The 17,712-nt window shown below is 51.8% G+C and overlaps 1 protein-coding gene across 3 annotated transcripts; it reads left to right on the forward strand.

Moving 5' to 3' along the window:
• Window positions 1-302: 302 nt before the first annotated feature.
• On the forward strand, window positions 303-16,084 carry HTR3A (5-hydroxytryptamine receptor 3A). 3 transcript variants are annotated; one of them, XM_047878193.1, is made up of 10 exons: window positions 303-438; window positions 2,537-2,791; window positions 5,018-5,184; window positions 6,742-6,786; window positions 9,265-9,374; window positions 10,649-10,818; window positions 12,785-12,945; window positions 13,300-13,510; window positions 13,627-13,848; window positions 15,325-16,084. In XM_047878193.1, the coding sequence occupies exons 2-10, from the start codon at window positions 2,725-2,727 to the stop codon at window positions 15,621-15,623; spliced, it is 1,452 nt and encodes a 483-aa protein (XP_047734149.1). In that variant the 5' UTR covers window positions 303-438; window positions 2,537-2,724; the 3' UTR covers window positions 15,624-16,084. The 3 variants fall into 3 exon arrangements, with proteins under 3 accessions (XP_047734149.1, XP_047734151.1, XP_047734150.1); XM_047878195.1 differs by lacking the exons at window positions 303-438; window positions 5,018-5,184 and having other exon boundaries at window positions 2,703-2,791; window positions 10,609-10,818; XM_047878194.1 differs by lacking the exons at window positions 303-438; window positions 2,537-2,791 and having other exon boundaries at window positions 5,087-5,184; window positions 10,609-10,818.
• Window positions 16,085-17,712: the final 1,628 nt, after the last annotated feature.

Below are 17,712 nucleotides of genomic sequence, written 5' to 3' on the forward strand. Positions count from 1 at the left end.
AAAATGGGGCATTCGGAGGCAGTGGTTAGGACATGGAGGGGAGCGGCTAAGTGTTGTTTGTTCTTTAATGATGCAGCAACTGTAATGGAAACCCCAGTGGGTTACTGCTAAGCACCAAACCTGGTAACGGCCATACGAAGGGCCCCCGTCAGTGAATGGTATAATGCTTGTTGTAGATTTTATAATGCACGTAAACAAGAGGAAACATCCTTCTAGAAATTTACAGCAGATTTCTCAGTGACAATGAGAAATGAACATGAGCCTAAGAATCTTTGTGTGTCACTCCAGATGCTGGGCTTGAAGATGGATTTAGGAATCCGCAAATGCCCTTCCTGAGTTTGAGCCCCTTCAAGACCTCAGCCTGGACGCCTGGGGACAGCCTGGTTCTTCTTGCCTTGTCCTGCTGTCAAGCCTGGATGTACTCGTTCTGGAGTGGAGGTGCCTAGTTTCTCCTATTGTACCGCGTGTCCTCATCTCCATTCCTCCAAAAGGAATTCCTGGAGATGATTTTCCGTGTTTTATCTGGATTGTGCAGTGAGGAAGCACATGACTTCAGAGAAGCGTAGCCCAATCTCCTTGAGCTGGACCAAGCATTCCGGCACCAAACTCTGGCTAATAGCCATCCAAAGGGACTCCATCAGTGAGTGTTAAATGCTAATGCAGATTTCATCATGCACACGAATAAGGGGGGAAATCCAGACAAAACCAAAAAGGACTCGGCCCTGACCAAGGTGATTTTTTTTTAACCATGACAACTGAGAAAATTCTTCTTTCCCACAGTGTTCCCAGCCTATGCCACACTTAAATCCAACTGGAAATGGAATTGAAAGGAATAAAAATATTTGTGGTTGAAGCTTGCCATGATTTGATACAGGTGTATCTTGCTTTTCACACACTCGAGGCAAAGAAGTCTGCTTCTACCCAAACGGTGAAGTGGGAGTGAGATTCACTCAAACAGAAATTCCCAGCCACACTCTTCTCTGACAGTTTTTTTTGGCACACAGCTGGGTGTCTGAGGGATAGATCCTTTCCTATTCGACTGACAAAGGAAAAAGAAACCCTTGTTTCAAGAAAACGTTTAAAAGCAAAGTATTGATGGGGCACCTAGGTGGCTCAGTTGGTTGAGCATCTGACATCAGCTCACGTCATGATCTCATGGTTTGTGAGTTCAAGCCCCACATCAGCCTCACTGCTGTCGGCACAGAGCCTGCTTCAGATCTTCTGTCCCTCTCTCCCTCTGCTCCTCCCCTGCTCAGCCTCTCTCTCTCAAAAATAAATAAACATTAAAAAAATTCTTAAAAGGAAAGTGTTGACAATGTTCATGAAATGGTATTAATAAGCAAAGGACAGGATGGGATGCAAAATTATATGTACAGTGTATTTACTTCATTGTACACATTATAACAGAAAATTATAGAGGAATATATATCAAAATATTAACAGGGGATGTTTCTGGGTAGTGAGTAAGCCCATGGATGATTTTAATGTTTCTTCATATTTTTCTATAATAAGCATGTATTATTGTATTCTCTTTTTTAATTAAAAAACTTTTTTAATGTTTATTTATTTTTGAGAGAGAGAGAGACAGAGAGAGCACAAGTGGGGAAGGGATAGAGAGAGAGGGAGACACAGAATCTGAAGCAGACTCCAAGATCTGAGCTGTCAGCACAGAGCCTGATGCGGGGCTTGAACCCACAAACCGTAACATCATGACCTGAGCTGAAGTCAGATGTTTTACTGATTGAGCTACCCAGGCACCCTTATTATATTTTCATAATACATGTTATGGGGGTGCCTGGGTGGCTCAGTCAGTTTAGCGTCCAACTCTTGATTTCGGCTCAGGTCACGATCTCATGGTTCATGGGTTTGAGCCCTACATCAGACTATGTGCTGTCAGTGCTTGGAGCCTGCTTGGGATTCTCTCTTCCTCTTTCTCTGCCCCTGCTCCCCTTGTGCTCTCTCTCTCTCTCAAAAATAAATAAACTTAATAATAATACATATTATGTGTATGAAACAATATATAAATATATTTGCTTAGTATAAATTACATATACAGTTTACTACCTAAATATTTAAATTTAAATATTTTGTTGAGAAAAATAAATATTTTGATGAGGACAAAAGGACAGAGGTAACCCCATGTGGTAACCCAGGTCCCTTCCTCTGTGTGCAGAGATGCCGGGCCCCTGCTTAGGAAGGGGAGTGAATGAATGGCACCCCCTGCTCCTGCTGCACCTCCCCCTGCCCCAGCCCCATGCTACCCAAGCGTACTAGCCATGGGACATAAATGAAGGTAGCAGCCCGGGGCCACTCCCAGCAGACAGGCTGCACCCTTGCTCCAGGAGCTCCTGCAGCGGGCCCCAACCCCTCAGCCCCCCACCCCAAGTTACTCCTTGGAGCATTTGGCCCGGCCACCTGGCTGAAGGGGCGGACTAAGTCCTGCCCCATGACATCAGCCGGGCGGCCTCCCCTCTCACTGGCTCCCTCTCCTTCCTTCCCGCCCTGAAACCTGATCCGGCTGAGGGACTGATTGCAGGAACTTGGCGACTGTCCAGCGGTGGTGGCCCCTCAGCAGTGGGAGGCTGCAGCCTCAGAGGTGTGGAAGGCAGCCCTGAGGAGGCAGGCCAGCTGGGACATGAAGCCGGCAGAGTGTGAGCAGCCTGCTTGTCAGCACGTCTTACCCTGAGGCCACTCCAAGGCAGCTCACGCCCGGGGAAAGTCACCATGCTGTCGTGGGTGCCACGGGTCCTGCTGGCCTTGCTTCTGCCCACACTCCTGGCACATGGACAAGGTAAGGGGACGGTGGGAAAAGATACGGGACATGGCTGGCCACCTGCAGAGGTCGGGTAGGAGATGTTTGATTCCCCCAGGGGTTGAGGGAGGGAGGTTTTCAGAGTGGGTGCTGCTTCGGGAAAGTCAGGGGTCTTGCCACATCCGAGCACAAGAATTTGAAGGCACTATGGTCCAGCTCAAAAGCAGGGGTGGTGGAGTGCCAGGTGAGGGCAGGGCTTGCCGAGAGGGGCTCCTGTCTTCTTTGCCCTGCCCCCAAACTCATGGAACAGCAGCTGCAAGGGACCTTGGACTTCATTTGGTCTACTCCTTCTTGTTATAAATGGGAATGCTGTGTCCAGAGAGGGGGCATAATTCACTCAAGGTCACACAGCACATTAGCAATAGAGTGGTGACCAGAACCAACCTCAGCTTCCCTGGTCTTGTTGCATGGGCTCCCTGGGCCTCCTTTCCTCAAGTTCCCTTCCAGAGCTAAACTCTAATAACCCCAAACTTCCCTGCATTCCCCTACCCTTTCCTCCTGCTTTCCTGGGATATGAGGTGTTTGGGTCACAAAAGGATTTGTTTCCTTTTGCCACAAACAATATTTATTTCCTGTTTTGGAAGGCTTTCTCCCCATGCAGAGCTAGGTTGGGAGAGCTGGGGCACAATTAGGATGCCGTCCCAGGGCTGAACAGAGAGGAAGAACTTACCTGCATGTGCGTGCTGGCTTTCCTCCCTTGAGCTGTCCCTGAGGAAGGTGGGCAGGACCAACAGACCCAGGCTGCATGTTAAGGCTGTGGCTCGGAGCTTTCTTGGCTGAGGAGAATTACTGTCCGGTCTGGCTTCCTGCACACCGGTCTGTTTCCCAGCAATAGACCCAGGGCTATTGCTTGCGTAGTGAAGACACAGAGAGATTTGGATTTGAATCTCATTTCCCCCACTTGCGGGGCACAGTCTCCACCTTTCTGAGCCTTGGGGACTCTTATCTGGAAACTGTGCCATCATGACAGCCGCCCCCATGGGCTGCTCGAAGATTGAAATGAAGAATGTGTTAACTGATATTATTCCACAGCAGGCACTCAGTAAGTGGTCTCTTGTCCTCCCCCTCTCTCTGCTCTTCTCTGTCCTTCGGAGGGAAGCTGAAAGTTTATCAGGGAAGGTGGGTGGGGAGCAGGAAGGGGGATCTGTAGCAGAAATTTGCCCACATTATATAGACAAGATGCGAGAAGAGGCAGCCTTGTTTGGAGAAAGTCAGGCCCACTGGCACCTGGTCTGTGGAAGACCCCAGAGGCACCCTGCTAGTCCCCTAACAGCTTTGCCCCCTGTGCCCTGGTCCTCTAGGGCTCTCGCATTCCCTACCTATGACTTTCACCTTCTTTTTCTTGGCACCTTTCAGGAAGTGCTTCCGCTATTTCCCAGAGGGGTAACAGGTGCACGTGAAACCCCCATAGAATGGGGTGAGGACCTCAGAGTTAGGTTTTCTCATCGCCATTTTGTCCTTATAGGTCTCCTGCTCTGGGAGCAATTCAGTTTCTCCTCACTTCCTGTAACCTCACGTCTAACCCTCTTCCCAACCCACCAAATCTGCCCATAAATCAACCCTCTGGAGGAGACCCGCCCCCAGGAGTTTGTGCGTGCCTGACTCAGAGGGGAGGATTTCGCAGGAAGGAATGGCAGCTTTCACGGGATGCCTCCTTTCTTTCTTTGTTAATAGGAGGCTGGGGTCAAGGAGCCGACGAGGATCTGGCCAGACGCTGAGGTCTGACCTTGACTGAGGCAAACCTTCATGCAGACCTTTGGGCTTAGAGATGGTGTACTTGGGGCCACCTTTCCTTGCAGCCCCCTCTCCTTCCAGTACCCATCCCGAGGGCCACTCCTCCTTACCTCCCCAGCTCCCCTCCTCTGTCTCCTGCAGACCACCTCCTCTGGGCAGGTACCTGCTCAACCTTTCTCAGCCCCTGGCCCACTTAGACCTCACCTGTCTTATATCACCTGCGTTTACAGCCCAGCTCCCCTCTCTCATAGAAATGAGTGTGTAGGTTACCCTTAGGAGACAATACCTTCAGATTTGGGCAGGAATCTCTGTGGACAAAACATTCCAGTGACGGGACTTTCAGTCTGTGGAAGTATCTGGGACTCTGGGGTGAAAATAGTGGAGGCATTTTCCTTTTAATAGCCTTCAAACCAGGCCAAAAGATGGGGGAAGCCTCAGGCTCTGATGCCCGCTTTGCCCTGTTCTTCCTAGCCAGGCGCAGGGAGCACCCCCAGGCTCAGAACACCTCTAGGCCCGCTCTGCTGAGGCTGTCAGATTACCTCCTGGCCAACTACCAGAAGGGCGTGCGGCCCGTGCGGGACTGGAGGAAGCCAACCACCGTGTCCATCGATGTCATTGTCTATGCCATCCTCAGCGTGGTGAGCACTAGGCCCCAATCTGCCCCACTCAGAGGTGGGCCTTTTGGGGTGAGAGACCATGTAAGGCCGGGTCACTCCCTGGGCAGCACAGGGGACATTCAAGTACCCAGAGTACCTGTGATCTGGCACAAACCCGTGCCGGGCTGGACAACAGCACTGACCATCTACAGAGCTGCCCAAATCAGAAAACCAGGGTCACCTCTGTGATTGCCTCTCTCAACCCCTATTCCTAGAGGTCCACTTACCACATGTGGTTCTTCATGCATTGTATCATGGTAACCATGTCCCCACATAAGCTGTCCTGTTCATCTGTCCTATTCATTTCTAGGCCCTTGGTGTCTGACATGGGCCCCTGATACATGACAGGTGTTGCTAAATGATTGTTGAACAATTAATCCTAAACCAATTAATAAATCAATTCCTTCATCAATGACTGTAGTAGGGCGGGGTGCACTGCCTGGTGAGGAGGTCAGACTTTGTGCAGAGATAAACAACAGAGCAGTTGCAGAGATGGAGAGCACCGGAGCAAGCAGGACCTGACCTCACGGTCTCTACTGCAGCCCGTGTGGCTGTTTCGGGAAGCAAAGCTGGGAATTAGTTGGGAATGAGGGACAGTGATGAATTTTGGACTGTGTGTTTTTGCATTTCTTGCCTGCATACTAGGGTGGGAGGGAGATACAGATGTAGATATACAGGCATACAAATATGTAAAAGTGTATAGATATAGGGCATCTGGGTGGCTCAATCAGTTGAGCATCTGACTCTTGATTTCGGCTCAGGTCATGAACTCACGATTTGTGGGATTGAGCCTCATGTTGGGTTCCTTACTGACAGCACAGAACCTGCTTGGGATTCTGTCTCTCTCTCTCTGTCTCTGTCTCTCTCTCTCTCTCTCTCTCTCTGCCCCTTGCCCACTGATATGCATATGTGTACTCTCTCTCTCAAAATAAACAAATAAACATCTAAAAAATACAGATAGATAAAATATTTTCTATATGTCTTCTCTTTTTTAAAAAAAAATGTTTATTTATTTTGAGAGAGAGAGAGCACGAGCAGGGGAGGGGCAGAGAGAGAGAGGAAGAGAGAGAATCCCAAGCAGGCTCCACACTGTCAGCACAGAGCCTGACTCAGGGCTCGATCCCACTATCCATGTGATCATGACCTAAGCCAAAATCAGAAGTCAGACACTTAACTGACTGAGCCTCCCAGGCACCCCCTTTATGTTTTCCCTTATCTTATATGTTACGTATATTATATATGTAAAATATATGTAGCATAGAGACATATATATGTATAACATAATAGAAAATAGTAAAAGATGATAGATAGATAGATAGATAGATAGATAGGAAATTAAAAAAGAAACAGTTGTATTTCTTCCTAGATGTGTCCTAGTCAAAGACCAACCAACTCTTCCTGGTTGGCCCTTTTCTCTTTTTCTTCACTACCTCTTCCCGAAGGAATAGGGACACAAAGCAACAGCTCCTCTTGGGGTACGTGTGCAAGGTGGATGTCCACCCATGGAGCACTGACGCTGAGCCCTCTTTCCTTTCACAGGATGAGAAGAACCAGGTCCTGACCACCTACATCTGGTACCGGCAGGTGAGCACCCACCCCCATTTCCTAGGACGGGATCTTCCCCTTCCAGGAAGGAGTCCTCAAAAGAGTCAGGAATGTCAGAGGCCTTGGTGAGGGGAGGGGGGAAGAGGCTCAGAAACAGACTCAGGAGACCCGGGACCCTGGGCCCCTCTCCTCTCAGGACTGGAGATGGAAGGAAGCTCCGTGCTCAGCGGAGGAGAAATCCTCCAAACCCCCTCTGGTTTCCGAGTGGTTTCACACCATCTCGAACAATAGCTTGTCTGGTCTCTGTTGATAAACACCTCCAGTGCCCAGTTGCTCAGCGGGAAGCTACTGCACTTTTAAACAACTCTAATTTCTAGAAAGTTCTTCCTTCTATTAAGCCAAGGGTGATGACAATCAAATTGGGTGATTGACACGGGGCAGTCCCATCCACCGAGTCCTCACACCCTCAGCCACCTCCCGATTCTCCAAGCTTTTGAGGGACATCGCTCAGCCACTGCTGAGAACGTCTCTGAGGCCTTCAAGGCCTTCATGTGGCCCTTCTGGCAGCGAGCTGGTGGGGAGCAGGGGTGGGGGGCGAGCTGGTAGAGAGCTGATGGGGAGCTGGCAGGGAGCTTGCGGGGAGCTGGCTGGGAGCTGGCGGGGAGCTGATGGGGAGCTGGCGGGGAGCTGGAGGGGAGCTGGGGGAGAGCTGGTGGGGAGCTGGTAGAGAGCTGATGGGTAGCTAGCTGGGAGCTTGCAGGGAGCTGGCTGGGAGCTGGTGGGAAGCTGATGGGGAACTGGCAGGGAGCTTGCGGGGAGCTGGCAGGGAGCTGGGGGGGAGCTGGCAGGAAACTGGTGGGGAGCTGATGGGGGAGCGGGGGGAGAGCTGGGGGGAAACTGGTGGGGAGCTGGTGAGGAGCTAGGGGGGAGAGCGGGCAGGTAGTGGGGACTGCTGTCCGCAGGCTGGTCCTGGGCTGGCAGGCCCTGAGCTGCAGAGCAGATTTGAGAGTAGAAGGGAACCAGAGGAGCTGGCCAGAGGGGGCGGGAGGATGGGGCCAGGTCGTAGAGGTCAGAGCTTAGAGGGGCTCTGTCTGGGGACATGCCAGGCATGTGCAGGTCTCTGTTACATCCCTCCACTGCTCGTGAGTGCTCCCCACTACCACCAGCATGCGGGGCAGAGGGTGGGGTGGAGGCAGAAGCCAGATGCTGATTCCTGCCAGACTGCTCTCTTCTGCCCTAGAAAAATCTCTTAATATAGAGCACTTCCTGCATCAAAGGAAGGGATGCACAAGAAGAGGCAGCCCAGGGCTCCTTTCCTGGGACATCTGGCCTAGGTCCCACCTGTGGACCTCTAGGGTCACTTGTGTGCCCAGCAGTAACGGGATGCCAACCTACTGTGCCAAGGGACCGGAATTAGAGACACGAATGAGACTCAGGCCCTGCCTGCGTTGAGCTCACAGACTAGGGGAGGCCACAGACACATGAACAGACAGTTGAATGTAGCAAGATTTCCAATGAGGCAAGAATGAGATACCAACCATGAGGGCGCAGAGGGGGCACATGAAAACCCAGCCCGGGGAGTGGGGGGCACGGAAGGTTCCCAGAGAAGGGAGCAGACAGATGCTCTGACTGAGTCTGGAGGGACACAGAAGACCTCCCTCAGGGGAGAAGACAGGGATTGCGGTGTGGGAGAGCGCAGGTATGCAGAGACGTGGGGTGTTTGCACGCAGTGGGAAGGAGACTCCATAGAGAAGATGGCAAAAACCATGAGGCTCGAGAGGGGAGCCCGGGTGGCTTAGTCGGTGGAGCTTCAGACTTTGATTTCAGCTCAGGTCATGATCTCACAGTTCAAGGGTTTGAGCCCTGCATCAGGCTCCGCACTGACAGTGCAGAGCCTGCTTGGGATTCTCTCCCTCTCCCTCTGTCTCTGCCCCTCTCCGACACACGCTTTCCCTCTCTCAAAATAAATGAATAAATCTAAAAAAATAATGAGACTAGAGAGATAGCTGGAGGTCAGATTGTGCAGACCTTTGCTGGCCATGAGGTTGAACTCTATCCCAAGTGCAAGAGGCATCCCTAGAATTTTAAGCAAGGGAATAACATAATTACGTTGACTTTTTAGACCAGTCATTCTGACAGGATAGTGAGGAATGTGTTGATCACAGTCATTCTGACAGGATAGTGAGGAATGTGTTGATCACAGTAACCATCTCTACCCTGTCAGATGCATCTTATTGTCCCAATTTGCATATGAGCAGACCAAGACCCAAGAAGCTATGTGTCCAAGATCCCGCAGTTGGTGGATGGGATAGTCAGACGGGAGAAATGACCGCAGGGCAAGGCGTCATTTTCCTGGGTCATATTTGCACGCCGGGAGAGTGTGAGCACAGAGATGGGGGGACTCTCGGTACTGCTGAGTGATTCCCCCAAGAAGATGCCCGTCTGTTGCCTGGGCACTGAGCAGTGAGGTCATCCCAAGGGGTGGCCGCCTGTGACCATCCCCTGCTCTTCCCCTAGTACTGGACAGATGAGTTTCTCCAGTGGAACCCTGAGGACTTCGACAACATTACCAAGCTGTCCATCCCCACTGAGAGCATCTGGGTCCCAGACATTCTCATCAACGAGTTGTGAGTGCTGTCATTTGATGCTGGGTGGCTGGGTGGTTCTGGGGCTGTGGAAAGATGGGGCTGGGGGCAAGACTCTGCTGTGGCATGAGAGGTCCCACCCAGGCTTGCAGAACTGTAGGTAAAGTTGGCTTGGGCCCAAATTCCCCTTTGGTTTCTTTCTCTTTTTTTTTTTCTTTTTTCTTTTTAAAACTCCTCTTTTTCTATGCCTGATGTGGAAACCCTGTACTTCTTGGTCCAAGGGCCCTCTTCCCAGGGAAGGGAAGCCAAGGAATGAATTTGCCCTGTCATAATAGCTGAATGAAGGACAGCTGTGGTTTTCAAGGGGACAGTGAGATTACCAATAGGGATGAAGCTCCAGCAGTGGTTCCAGGGGTGATTTGGAGACACTCACACCTCTCAAGTCATACACATGCCTGGCTGGCTCCAGATCGCACCCCCAACGTGAAGTGGGTACCACCATCCTTGATTCCCAACAGCTGACAGCCCCGGCCAACATGCCCTCCCCCCATCCTTCAGGTTGTTCAGGCTGCACTGCCTGGGCTTCTTAATGCCAGGTGGTGGAAGATGGCTGGGGGACACAGATGGAAGGAGGAGGTGGCCCGGGGCCAGTTGCCCTCTGCCGGTACCCACCACATTGCCCAATGACATGGCTGCCACTCAAAGTGCTTTTCAGGGGAGACAGTTGACCTAGACCTCGGGCTGGAGGGATCCCAGTTCCTGGCTGGATCTCCAGGTTAGACTGTGAAGTAGCCTGGATCTTAGTTTCTTATCTCTTGGCCTGATTCCACAGAAGGCTGCAGGCTCAGGACCCTAAGCTCAGGCCACTCTGTGCCACAGTGGTCATTTGGAAGAGCCTAGGGGTTGGGGATCTGCTGAGAGAGAGTGACAAAGTCCACCTCGCCTCTTTTCTTCTCAAGGATTTCTCTAGTTCCTTTTCCTCCTGGGAAGATTATTCTCATGTCACAGGACCTCTAGGCAAAGAGAAGCCCAGGTCAGGATGGATCCCCAGGATGGATCGCCCAGCAAAGTTTGCCCATTGCCACTGGGCTGCTGATCCCGGGAGCTGAGCTCTGCCCAGCTGGGTGGGTGGTGGAGTAGGGGCAGCTGGGCATGCTCATGACAGCAAGTGGCTTTGAGGTACCTGGATTCCTCACCTGCCCTTTGTGGCCAGGTTGCCGGGGGAATGAAGGAGCAATGCCCTTTCCTGCTTTGAAAGTAGCCTTGACAATGGCAGGTAATCTTGAGCCCCCAAACTGCCCCTGTTTCCTGGCCAGTGTGGATGTGGGGAAGTCTCCAAGTATCCCGTACGTGTATGTCGGGCACCATGGCGAGGTCCAGAACTACAAGCCCCTCCAGGTGGTGACTGCCTGTAGCCTGGACATTTACAACTTCCCCTTCGATGTGCAGAACTGCTCGCTGACGTTCACCAGCTGGCTGCACACCAGTGAGTACCACACACAAGCTTTGGGGGGTGGGGGTGCAGGTTGGAGGGTCCCCAAAACCCCTACTTAAGGAGCCCACCCTAGCAGGCACTCTCCTTTATTCAAGTTACTTACTGCTTATTTCGTAATGCCACTGAGCCTCTGTTTCCTCATCCTCCAAACGGGACTCTGTTGTTCTTGCCATCTCCCCAGTAGTCACAAGGGTTGAATGATCGCCAGGACACCCGGTGAGGGCTAGGATCTGACACTAAGTGTCTCTTACTTGTCTTTTCTCCATGGGTGCACCCTCCCCCTCATCTCTCTGCCCCGCTTTCTTCAGTCACCTCCCCAATGGTCCCCCTCTCCTTCATGCTCCTCAGAGCCAGCAGGGAGAGCTCATTAAATGCAAACCTGACCTTGCCCCTCTCTGCTTAAAAGCCTCAGTGGCTTCCCTGCACTCCTGAGACAGAACCCAAACCCTTCACCTGGCTGACAGGGGCTGCCCATAGTCACCACTCCAGCCTCAGCCCATGCATGTTCCCCTGAGTCCTGCCCCAACCCAGCTGCCTTCCTTCCCAGGCCCGAAAGCCCTTGTTCTCTCTCCTTCTCACAGGCTGCTTCCTCTCCTGGGCCACCCTGCACCCTCCTCCTGCCCCCCACCACTCCTAATTCAGCCAAGTCTCCTACTCACCTAATCACAGCACTGGCATCAGTGCCTCGGGGAAACTCCTCTCATCCCAGACTAGCCATCCCCCGTGTCCAATTTTTAGCACCCTGATCTTCTCCCCACTTCTATTGCACTTGTAGGTGTTTGTTCAATGTCTGCTCCTCGATCAGATATAAATTCACAGAGGGTAGGACCATGACTTCCCGCCCACCGTTAGGTCCCCAGTACAGTGCCTACAAAGGAAGGTGCTTGGCAACTTTTATTTAATGGATGAATACGAGGTTCTCACTAAAGTCTACAAAGTGAGCATCACCCTCTGGCAAGAAGGCATCCTCCACTTCTATTTGATTTCGTCACATTAACTGTAAATTACAAACATAATACAGAACTTCCTTGCACAAAAACCAGAATTGCAAATTATCTTTGACTTTTGACCTCTACCTTCAATCCCGAACTCTTCACCAGCAACTCCACACACCAGGACTTAACAGCTTTTATCAGTATAAGCCTCATATGGTATGTTCTTCCAGATCCTTCTCTATCCTTTGCATATACACATACATACTCCTCTATGGAAAGTACATGAAAATTATTTCTTAGGTTGTTATTTTACTAAATGTATCATTCATGCCACTGCTACCTGATTCTCTTTACAGACAACAAGAAGCATTGGACATCTTTCCGAGTTAGTGTATATTTAGATCTTTAGCCTACATGTTGACTGCTGTAGGATAGCTCAGGGTTGGGATGCATCATAGTTGATTAAGCAAGCACTTTCCTGATTGGTGGACACGTAGATCGTTCCCTATACTTTGCTGTAACGGACGCTGCTGGCTTTCTGTATGTCTAATGTCTCTAGTGTAGATGCAGAGAAGTAAAACCGCTTTTCTCTAAGTGAAGATTTTGCATATTTCCCTAATTCACCTTTGAGGACAGTCAGCCCTATGAAGGCAAACGTGAAGAATGTTGACTTTTGTTCATTTCCTAAATGGGGGACCCTAATGGAAACCTAGAAGAGGTGTGCATGAGAGAGAGAGGGAGGCAGGGAGAGGGAGAGGAAGAGGGAGGAAGGGAGGGAGAGAGAGGGGGAGAGAGGAAGAGAGGAGAGAGAAGGAGAGAAGGGGCTTTCTAATAGTTTGGTTCTGGTAGATACAGTGTGCGTTATCACTTCGTTTTACGGCTGAGGACACGGAGGCTGAAGGCTAAGAGCTGAGTCCACCTAAGTCCTGCCTGTGCGGCCCACCGCGGGCCCCACCCTCACAGGGCCCGGCACATCCTCCTGGCCCTGGACTCCAGAGCTGGCTCGGTCTCTTCCCTCCCAGTCCAGGACATCAACATCTCCCTGTGGCGCTTGCCAGAAAAGGTGAAGCTCGACAAGACTATCTTCATGAACCAGGGCGAGTGGGAGCTCCTGGGGGTGCTGACCCAGTTTCGCGAGTTCAGCATGGAAAGCAGCGGCTGTTACGCAGAGATGAAGTTCTTCGTGAGTGGCCCTGGTGACAGACGCGGGGGAAATGATAGCTAGAACTGCTGGGCGTCATCCCCAGGGAGGCATGTGGGGAAGACCATCTATAGCCCTTCTCCCAGCTCCAGGTCACACACATGCGTGGGACTTTCAGGGCAGCAGATGGGGAAGCTCAGGGGAATTGTCACTTCCTCGTCCTCTGCAGCCACCGGCCTCAATCCAGAGGCCGGATGTGAGGTCTGTCCGGTTCTTCCTCTTCCAGCAGGGCCAGGCCGGAAGCTCCATGAAGCGAGGGGTCCATGATGGGCTGGGCGGTCCTGGGTGCAGGACCTGTGTGCCCCGGGTTTCCCCCAGCTCCTGTCCTGGTCCTAGGTGGTCATCCGCCGGAGGCCCCTGTTCTACACGGTCAGCCTGCTGCTGCCCAGCATCTTCCTCATGTTCATGGACATCGTGGGCTTCTACCTGCCTCCGGACAGTGGCGAGAGGGTCTCCTTTAAGATCACACTCCTCCTGGGCTATTCTGTCTTCCTGATCATCGTGTCGGACACGCTGCCGGCCACAGCCATTGGCACTCCCCTCATTGGTAAAGCCTGCTCCAGGGGAAGAGCACAGTGTGGTTGGGGGTGGGGGTGGGCGGGGGCTGAAGAACTGGCGCCCTCCCACCTGCTGTGTGTCCCCCGACCTTCCCCGCGTGCACAGGTGTCTACTTCGTCGTGTGCATGGCGCTGCTGGTGGTGAGCTTGGCTGAGACCATCCTCATCGTGCGGCTGGTACACAAGCAAGACCTGCAACAGCCCGTACCCGCCTGGCTGCGGCACCTGGTCCTGGACCGGGTGGCCCTGCTCCTTTGCCTAGGGGAGCAAACAGCTTCCCGACGGCCCCCGGCCACCCCCCGAGCCGCCAAGACCGATGACTGCTCAGGTGAAGAGGGAAAGGGGGCATCCCACACGGAGGGCCTGGGGGTGCGGACGTGGTGGAGAGTCTCTGGCTGGCGAGTCTGACCGGGGCTGGGAACTGAGTGCCACCCTGCACCTGGCACCCCGTGCCGGGTCTCACTGGGAGGCAGCAGAGTTCAGCCAAAGTCATCAGTGGACCCTTTCTGCACCTTCACCTCCCCTCATCAGTCCGGGTGTGGAGAGAGACGGGGCGAAGTGAGAGACTGAGCCTGTCAGGAGCTGGGAAGGACTTGCCTTTCTCTGAGATGGACCCAAAAGGGGGTCAAACAGGTGCCCCTCCAGCAGTTATGGGTCCCCTTACCTCACATGGCTAAGTGTGCAGCCGGGATTTCTAAAACTCTGCATTCAGTCAGCCCAGAGACCAAGTCCCCTTCGAATTTCAAACACCTACGACAGAGAGACAGGGGTGCAGGGGACAGTAAACGTGAAGCTCGTTCTCCCTGACAAATTGTTTCAGCTACATTCGTTGCTGGTGGTGGTGGTAGTCGTGGTTTGTTGATGTATTTGTTGAGCACTTTGAGGCAGGCACGTGCGCTTTCTGTGCGTGATCCCAGGCCATCCGCAGGCCCCATAATAGGATTGTCATCCTCATTTGTCAAGTGAGGAAACAGGCATAAGGCCAACTAGCTTGCCTTAAGTCACAGAGCCAAGGTACTGGTGGACTGGTCTGAACCCAGGCCCAGCTGACGCTCTGCTTGTATTTTTCACCACCCCTCTCTGTCCTCCCTTCTGGCGAGAGCTAGGCCTTTTACAGGAGATGCATGGTTAATCTAAGACCACCTCATCGTGAACTGATGAATGAGTACTCCAGCCTAAGGCCCAATTTCACTGCTCACCTATGAGGTAGCCATAGCTGAAGGTGTATTTTCTGGTACAAAGGTACTTGGACTGGAGTCAAGGAGAGGGCAGCAAGGCCATATGGCATAGCAGAGACAGCAGTGGAGTCACAGTCCACATACCTTCAGCCTTGGTGGCCTCACTTTTAGATGATGCTCCAGCTGTGTGACCACAGGCTAGTCACTTAACCTCTCTGAGCTTTAGCACTTCCATATAAAAAGTCCAAATAGTAATCACTCCTACTCTGCCTCTCTCGTGGGGCTATTGTGAGGCTCAAGTGAAATAATAGATATCAAATTGCTGCAGGAAACCCAGGTGTTTAAAAAAATGTGTGGGAAAAATAAACACCAAATTCATATCTTAGTGACCTGGGGACAGATTGGAGGATGTGACTAAGGAGGGGTATGCAGGAATCTTCAACCGTGTTGCTTTCTTTGTTCGCTCAAGTGAGACGTTGGGTACACAAATAGGTAAGTTCACATCTATACTGTTTATGTCTGGAATTCATAATAACAATTTCTGCAAGCCACAGGCACAGAAGGGACAGTGGTCGTGCCATTCTGCCAGGCTTCCCTCCTCTGCCAATGCTGTGCCCTTTTTCCAGACGTGGGGAACCACTGCAGCCATTTGAGAGGACCCCAGGACTTGGAGAAGACCCCAAGGGGCCGAGGCAGCCCCCCACCACCACCGCGGGAGGCCTCCCTGGCAGTGTGCGGGCTGCTGCAGGAGCTGTCCTCCATCAGGCATTTCCTGGAGAAGAGGGACGAGAGCCGAGAGGTGGCCCGGGAATGGCTGCATGTGGGCTCCGTGCTGGACGGGCTGCTCTTCCGCATCTACCTGGTGGCAGTGCTGGCCTACAGCATCACCCTGGTTACTCTGTGGTCCATCTGGCAGTATTCTTGAGTAGGCACAGCCCAGTGGGGGTGTTTTGAGGGAGGGGTGGTAAGGCACTGGTTAGAATGGGGATTGAGGATTTCAGGGCCCAGCAGATGCCAGGGATGTTTTCAAGACCCTGTCCAATGCCAGTAATTCTGAAGCAGGGCCTTAACCCTTCCCAAAAAGCTTGATGTTCAAGACTCTTGTACCCCCCCCCCCAACTTATCATGGCTTTAAAACATGCTGTCTTTGATCTAGAAAAACCCATGCATTCCCTAACTTCATTCTATTTATCTGTGTATCAAGCCTTGATTTCCCCATTGTCACTTCCCTGAATAAGGCACTTTGAAATTCCGCTCCTCCCCCTTTAGCCTTGTTTTTAGATACAAAGCAAACCAACTCTCTACTGCACATGGCTGGTAACACTGCATTAGGTTTATTCAACCGTAATGTTCTCCTTCTTCACCTCACCTGTAGCCACTTCCCTGAACACTCATGTTCCATTGGATGATGGTGGGGTAGGGGGCGGGTGGGGGTAATAAAATACAATGAAGCCTAAACTCTCTTCTTAACCATTTGTCAGCAGCTGGGTGGGTGGAAGAAGAAGTTAAACGTTGCTGGTGGAAATGAGGTAGGGGTATTACCTGTGGTTTCAGTATTTGGTGCTTCCTAGCCCAGGGAATTGGGAAGTGACCACATAGTGGCTGCTATGAAGACCTAATAGGAGGTGGAATTCAAGGTGGGTGGGTAAGGATCATGAACACTTAGCAATGCTCTGCTCTGTTAACCCCCAGGAAGATGCTGGAAGAGTCCTCACAGTCTTGTTACCATTCTGTGCTCATGGTCTGTCAGTGAAGCTGAGAGCGAGCTCTCTCCCTGCCAGAGGATCCTGCAGTGGAGGCCAAGACATCAGCACCACGGTCAGCACCCACTGGTCTGGTCCTTGGAAGACCGAGGAAAGCCAAGGCTTGAGTTTAACTATCTCCTTTGGGAACTCTTAGCAGCCAGCCCCTGGCACATTCACCCAAGAGAGCAGGACCATGAAAGAGGCAGAGTCAGGAGCCTGCTCTTCAATGTTACTTTTCATATCTTGGTCCCCTGTCCCAAACACCAGGGTTTAAGACATGCTCAGGAGCACTCTATCACTCCATCACTCCATCCATCTAACAAGCGTTCAGAGGAAAGGAATGCCGGAACCCACCCAGAGTGACCTTAGTGTCACAATGTTTTGCCTGAGGCTTTCTCTGGTTCTCCCTTTCTCATTGCAGCCTTATCCTTCTCCCCGTCTTGGGCTTCCTGTCACTCAGAGGAAGGCATGCTGGAAATGCACTAAATGCTGCCAGTCTAAAGGGAAAGGACCCCAAAGGAATCTTTGGGATGAACTGTTCTGGGCTGGCCAATCATAAGGGCTTCAGTAGGGAACATGTGAAGTTATACCTTTTCACGACCCCAAACTGCAGTTCTAATTTGTAGACCACCCTGCGAAGCTGGATGGAGGGTAGACCTTGAGCCCTTGGGAGCTTCAAGAATGAGATATCCTAGAGACTGAGGAAGAGGACTCATCTCTTTTAGCTTCTTTCAGCTTCTTCATACCCTGTGCTCCCCAGCATGCAAAGTGAACTCATTAAATATTGTCTAACCAGCTGCTGGCTCCTAAGGTGAACTAGAATGAGATTTCGCCTGCTTCTTCCATTCCAGACATATGGGCTTTTGCTATTAAATAGGGATTTTATATTTACCTTTGTTTTGTTGATGGGTGGATATCAAGGTCCCCCAGCAAAAATCAAGAGGCTGTGGGGCTGGGGATTGGCCCCATTCACAGTTGTTGCCTCCTGCTGAGCAGAGATTGGGCTACAGGTGGTCATTGTCCACCCCAACTCTTTCAGGACGGTTCTGGAAGCTCATACTTTGGAGCCCGGTCTTGGGACCAAAAGCTGCCCCACCCCACCAGGATTTGCTGGGGCTGGTCAGGCTACTGGCAGAGTCTCATGCCTCCGGCCAGAGAGAGAGAAAGGGGGACAGTCTGGCACTGTCAGTGCACCACTGGTCAGTAAGTGGGTGGCTATTGACAAAGTGTCCAACCAGAAAGCTAGCAAGACACTAATCAACCTATTGA

Source organism: Prionailurus viverrinus, chromosome D1 (genome assembly GCF_022837055.1).
Source record: "Prionailurus viverrinus isolate Anna chromosome D1, UM_Priviv_1.0, whole genome shotgun sequence".
Classification (NCBI taxonomy): Eukaryota; Metazoa; Chordata; class Mammalia; order Carnivora; family Felidae; genus Prionailurus; species Prionailurus viverrinus.

Excerpts from the sequence above, each read along its gene's own strand:
- HTR3A (XM_047878193.1), top strand. The coding sequence starts at position 2,725 with ATGCTGTCGTGGGTGCCACGGGTCCTGCTGGCCTTGCTTCTGCCCACA. Across the intron at positions 2,792-5,017 it reads ACTCCTGGCACATGGACAAG|CCAGGCGCAGGGAGCACCCC; the intron begins GTAAGGGGACGG and ends TGTTCTTCCTAG. Across the intron at positions 5,185-6,741 it reads TCTATGCCATCCTCAGCGTG|GATGAGAAGAACCAGGTCCT; the intron begins GTGAGCACTAGG and ends TTCCTTTCACAG.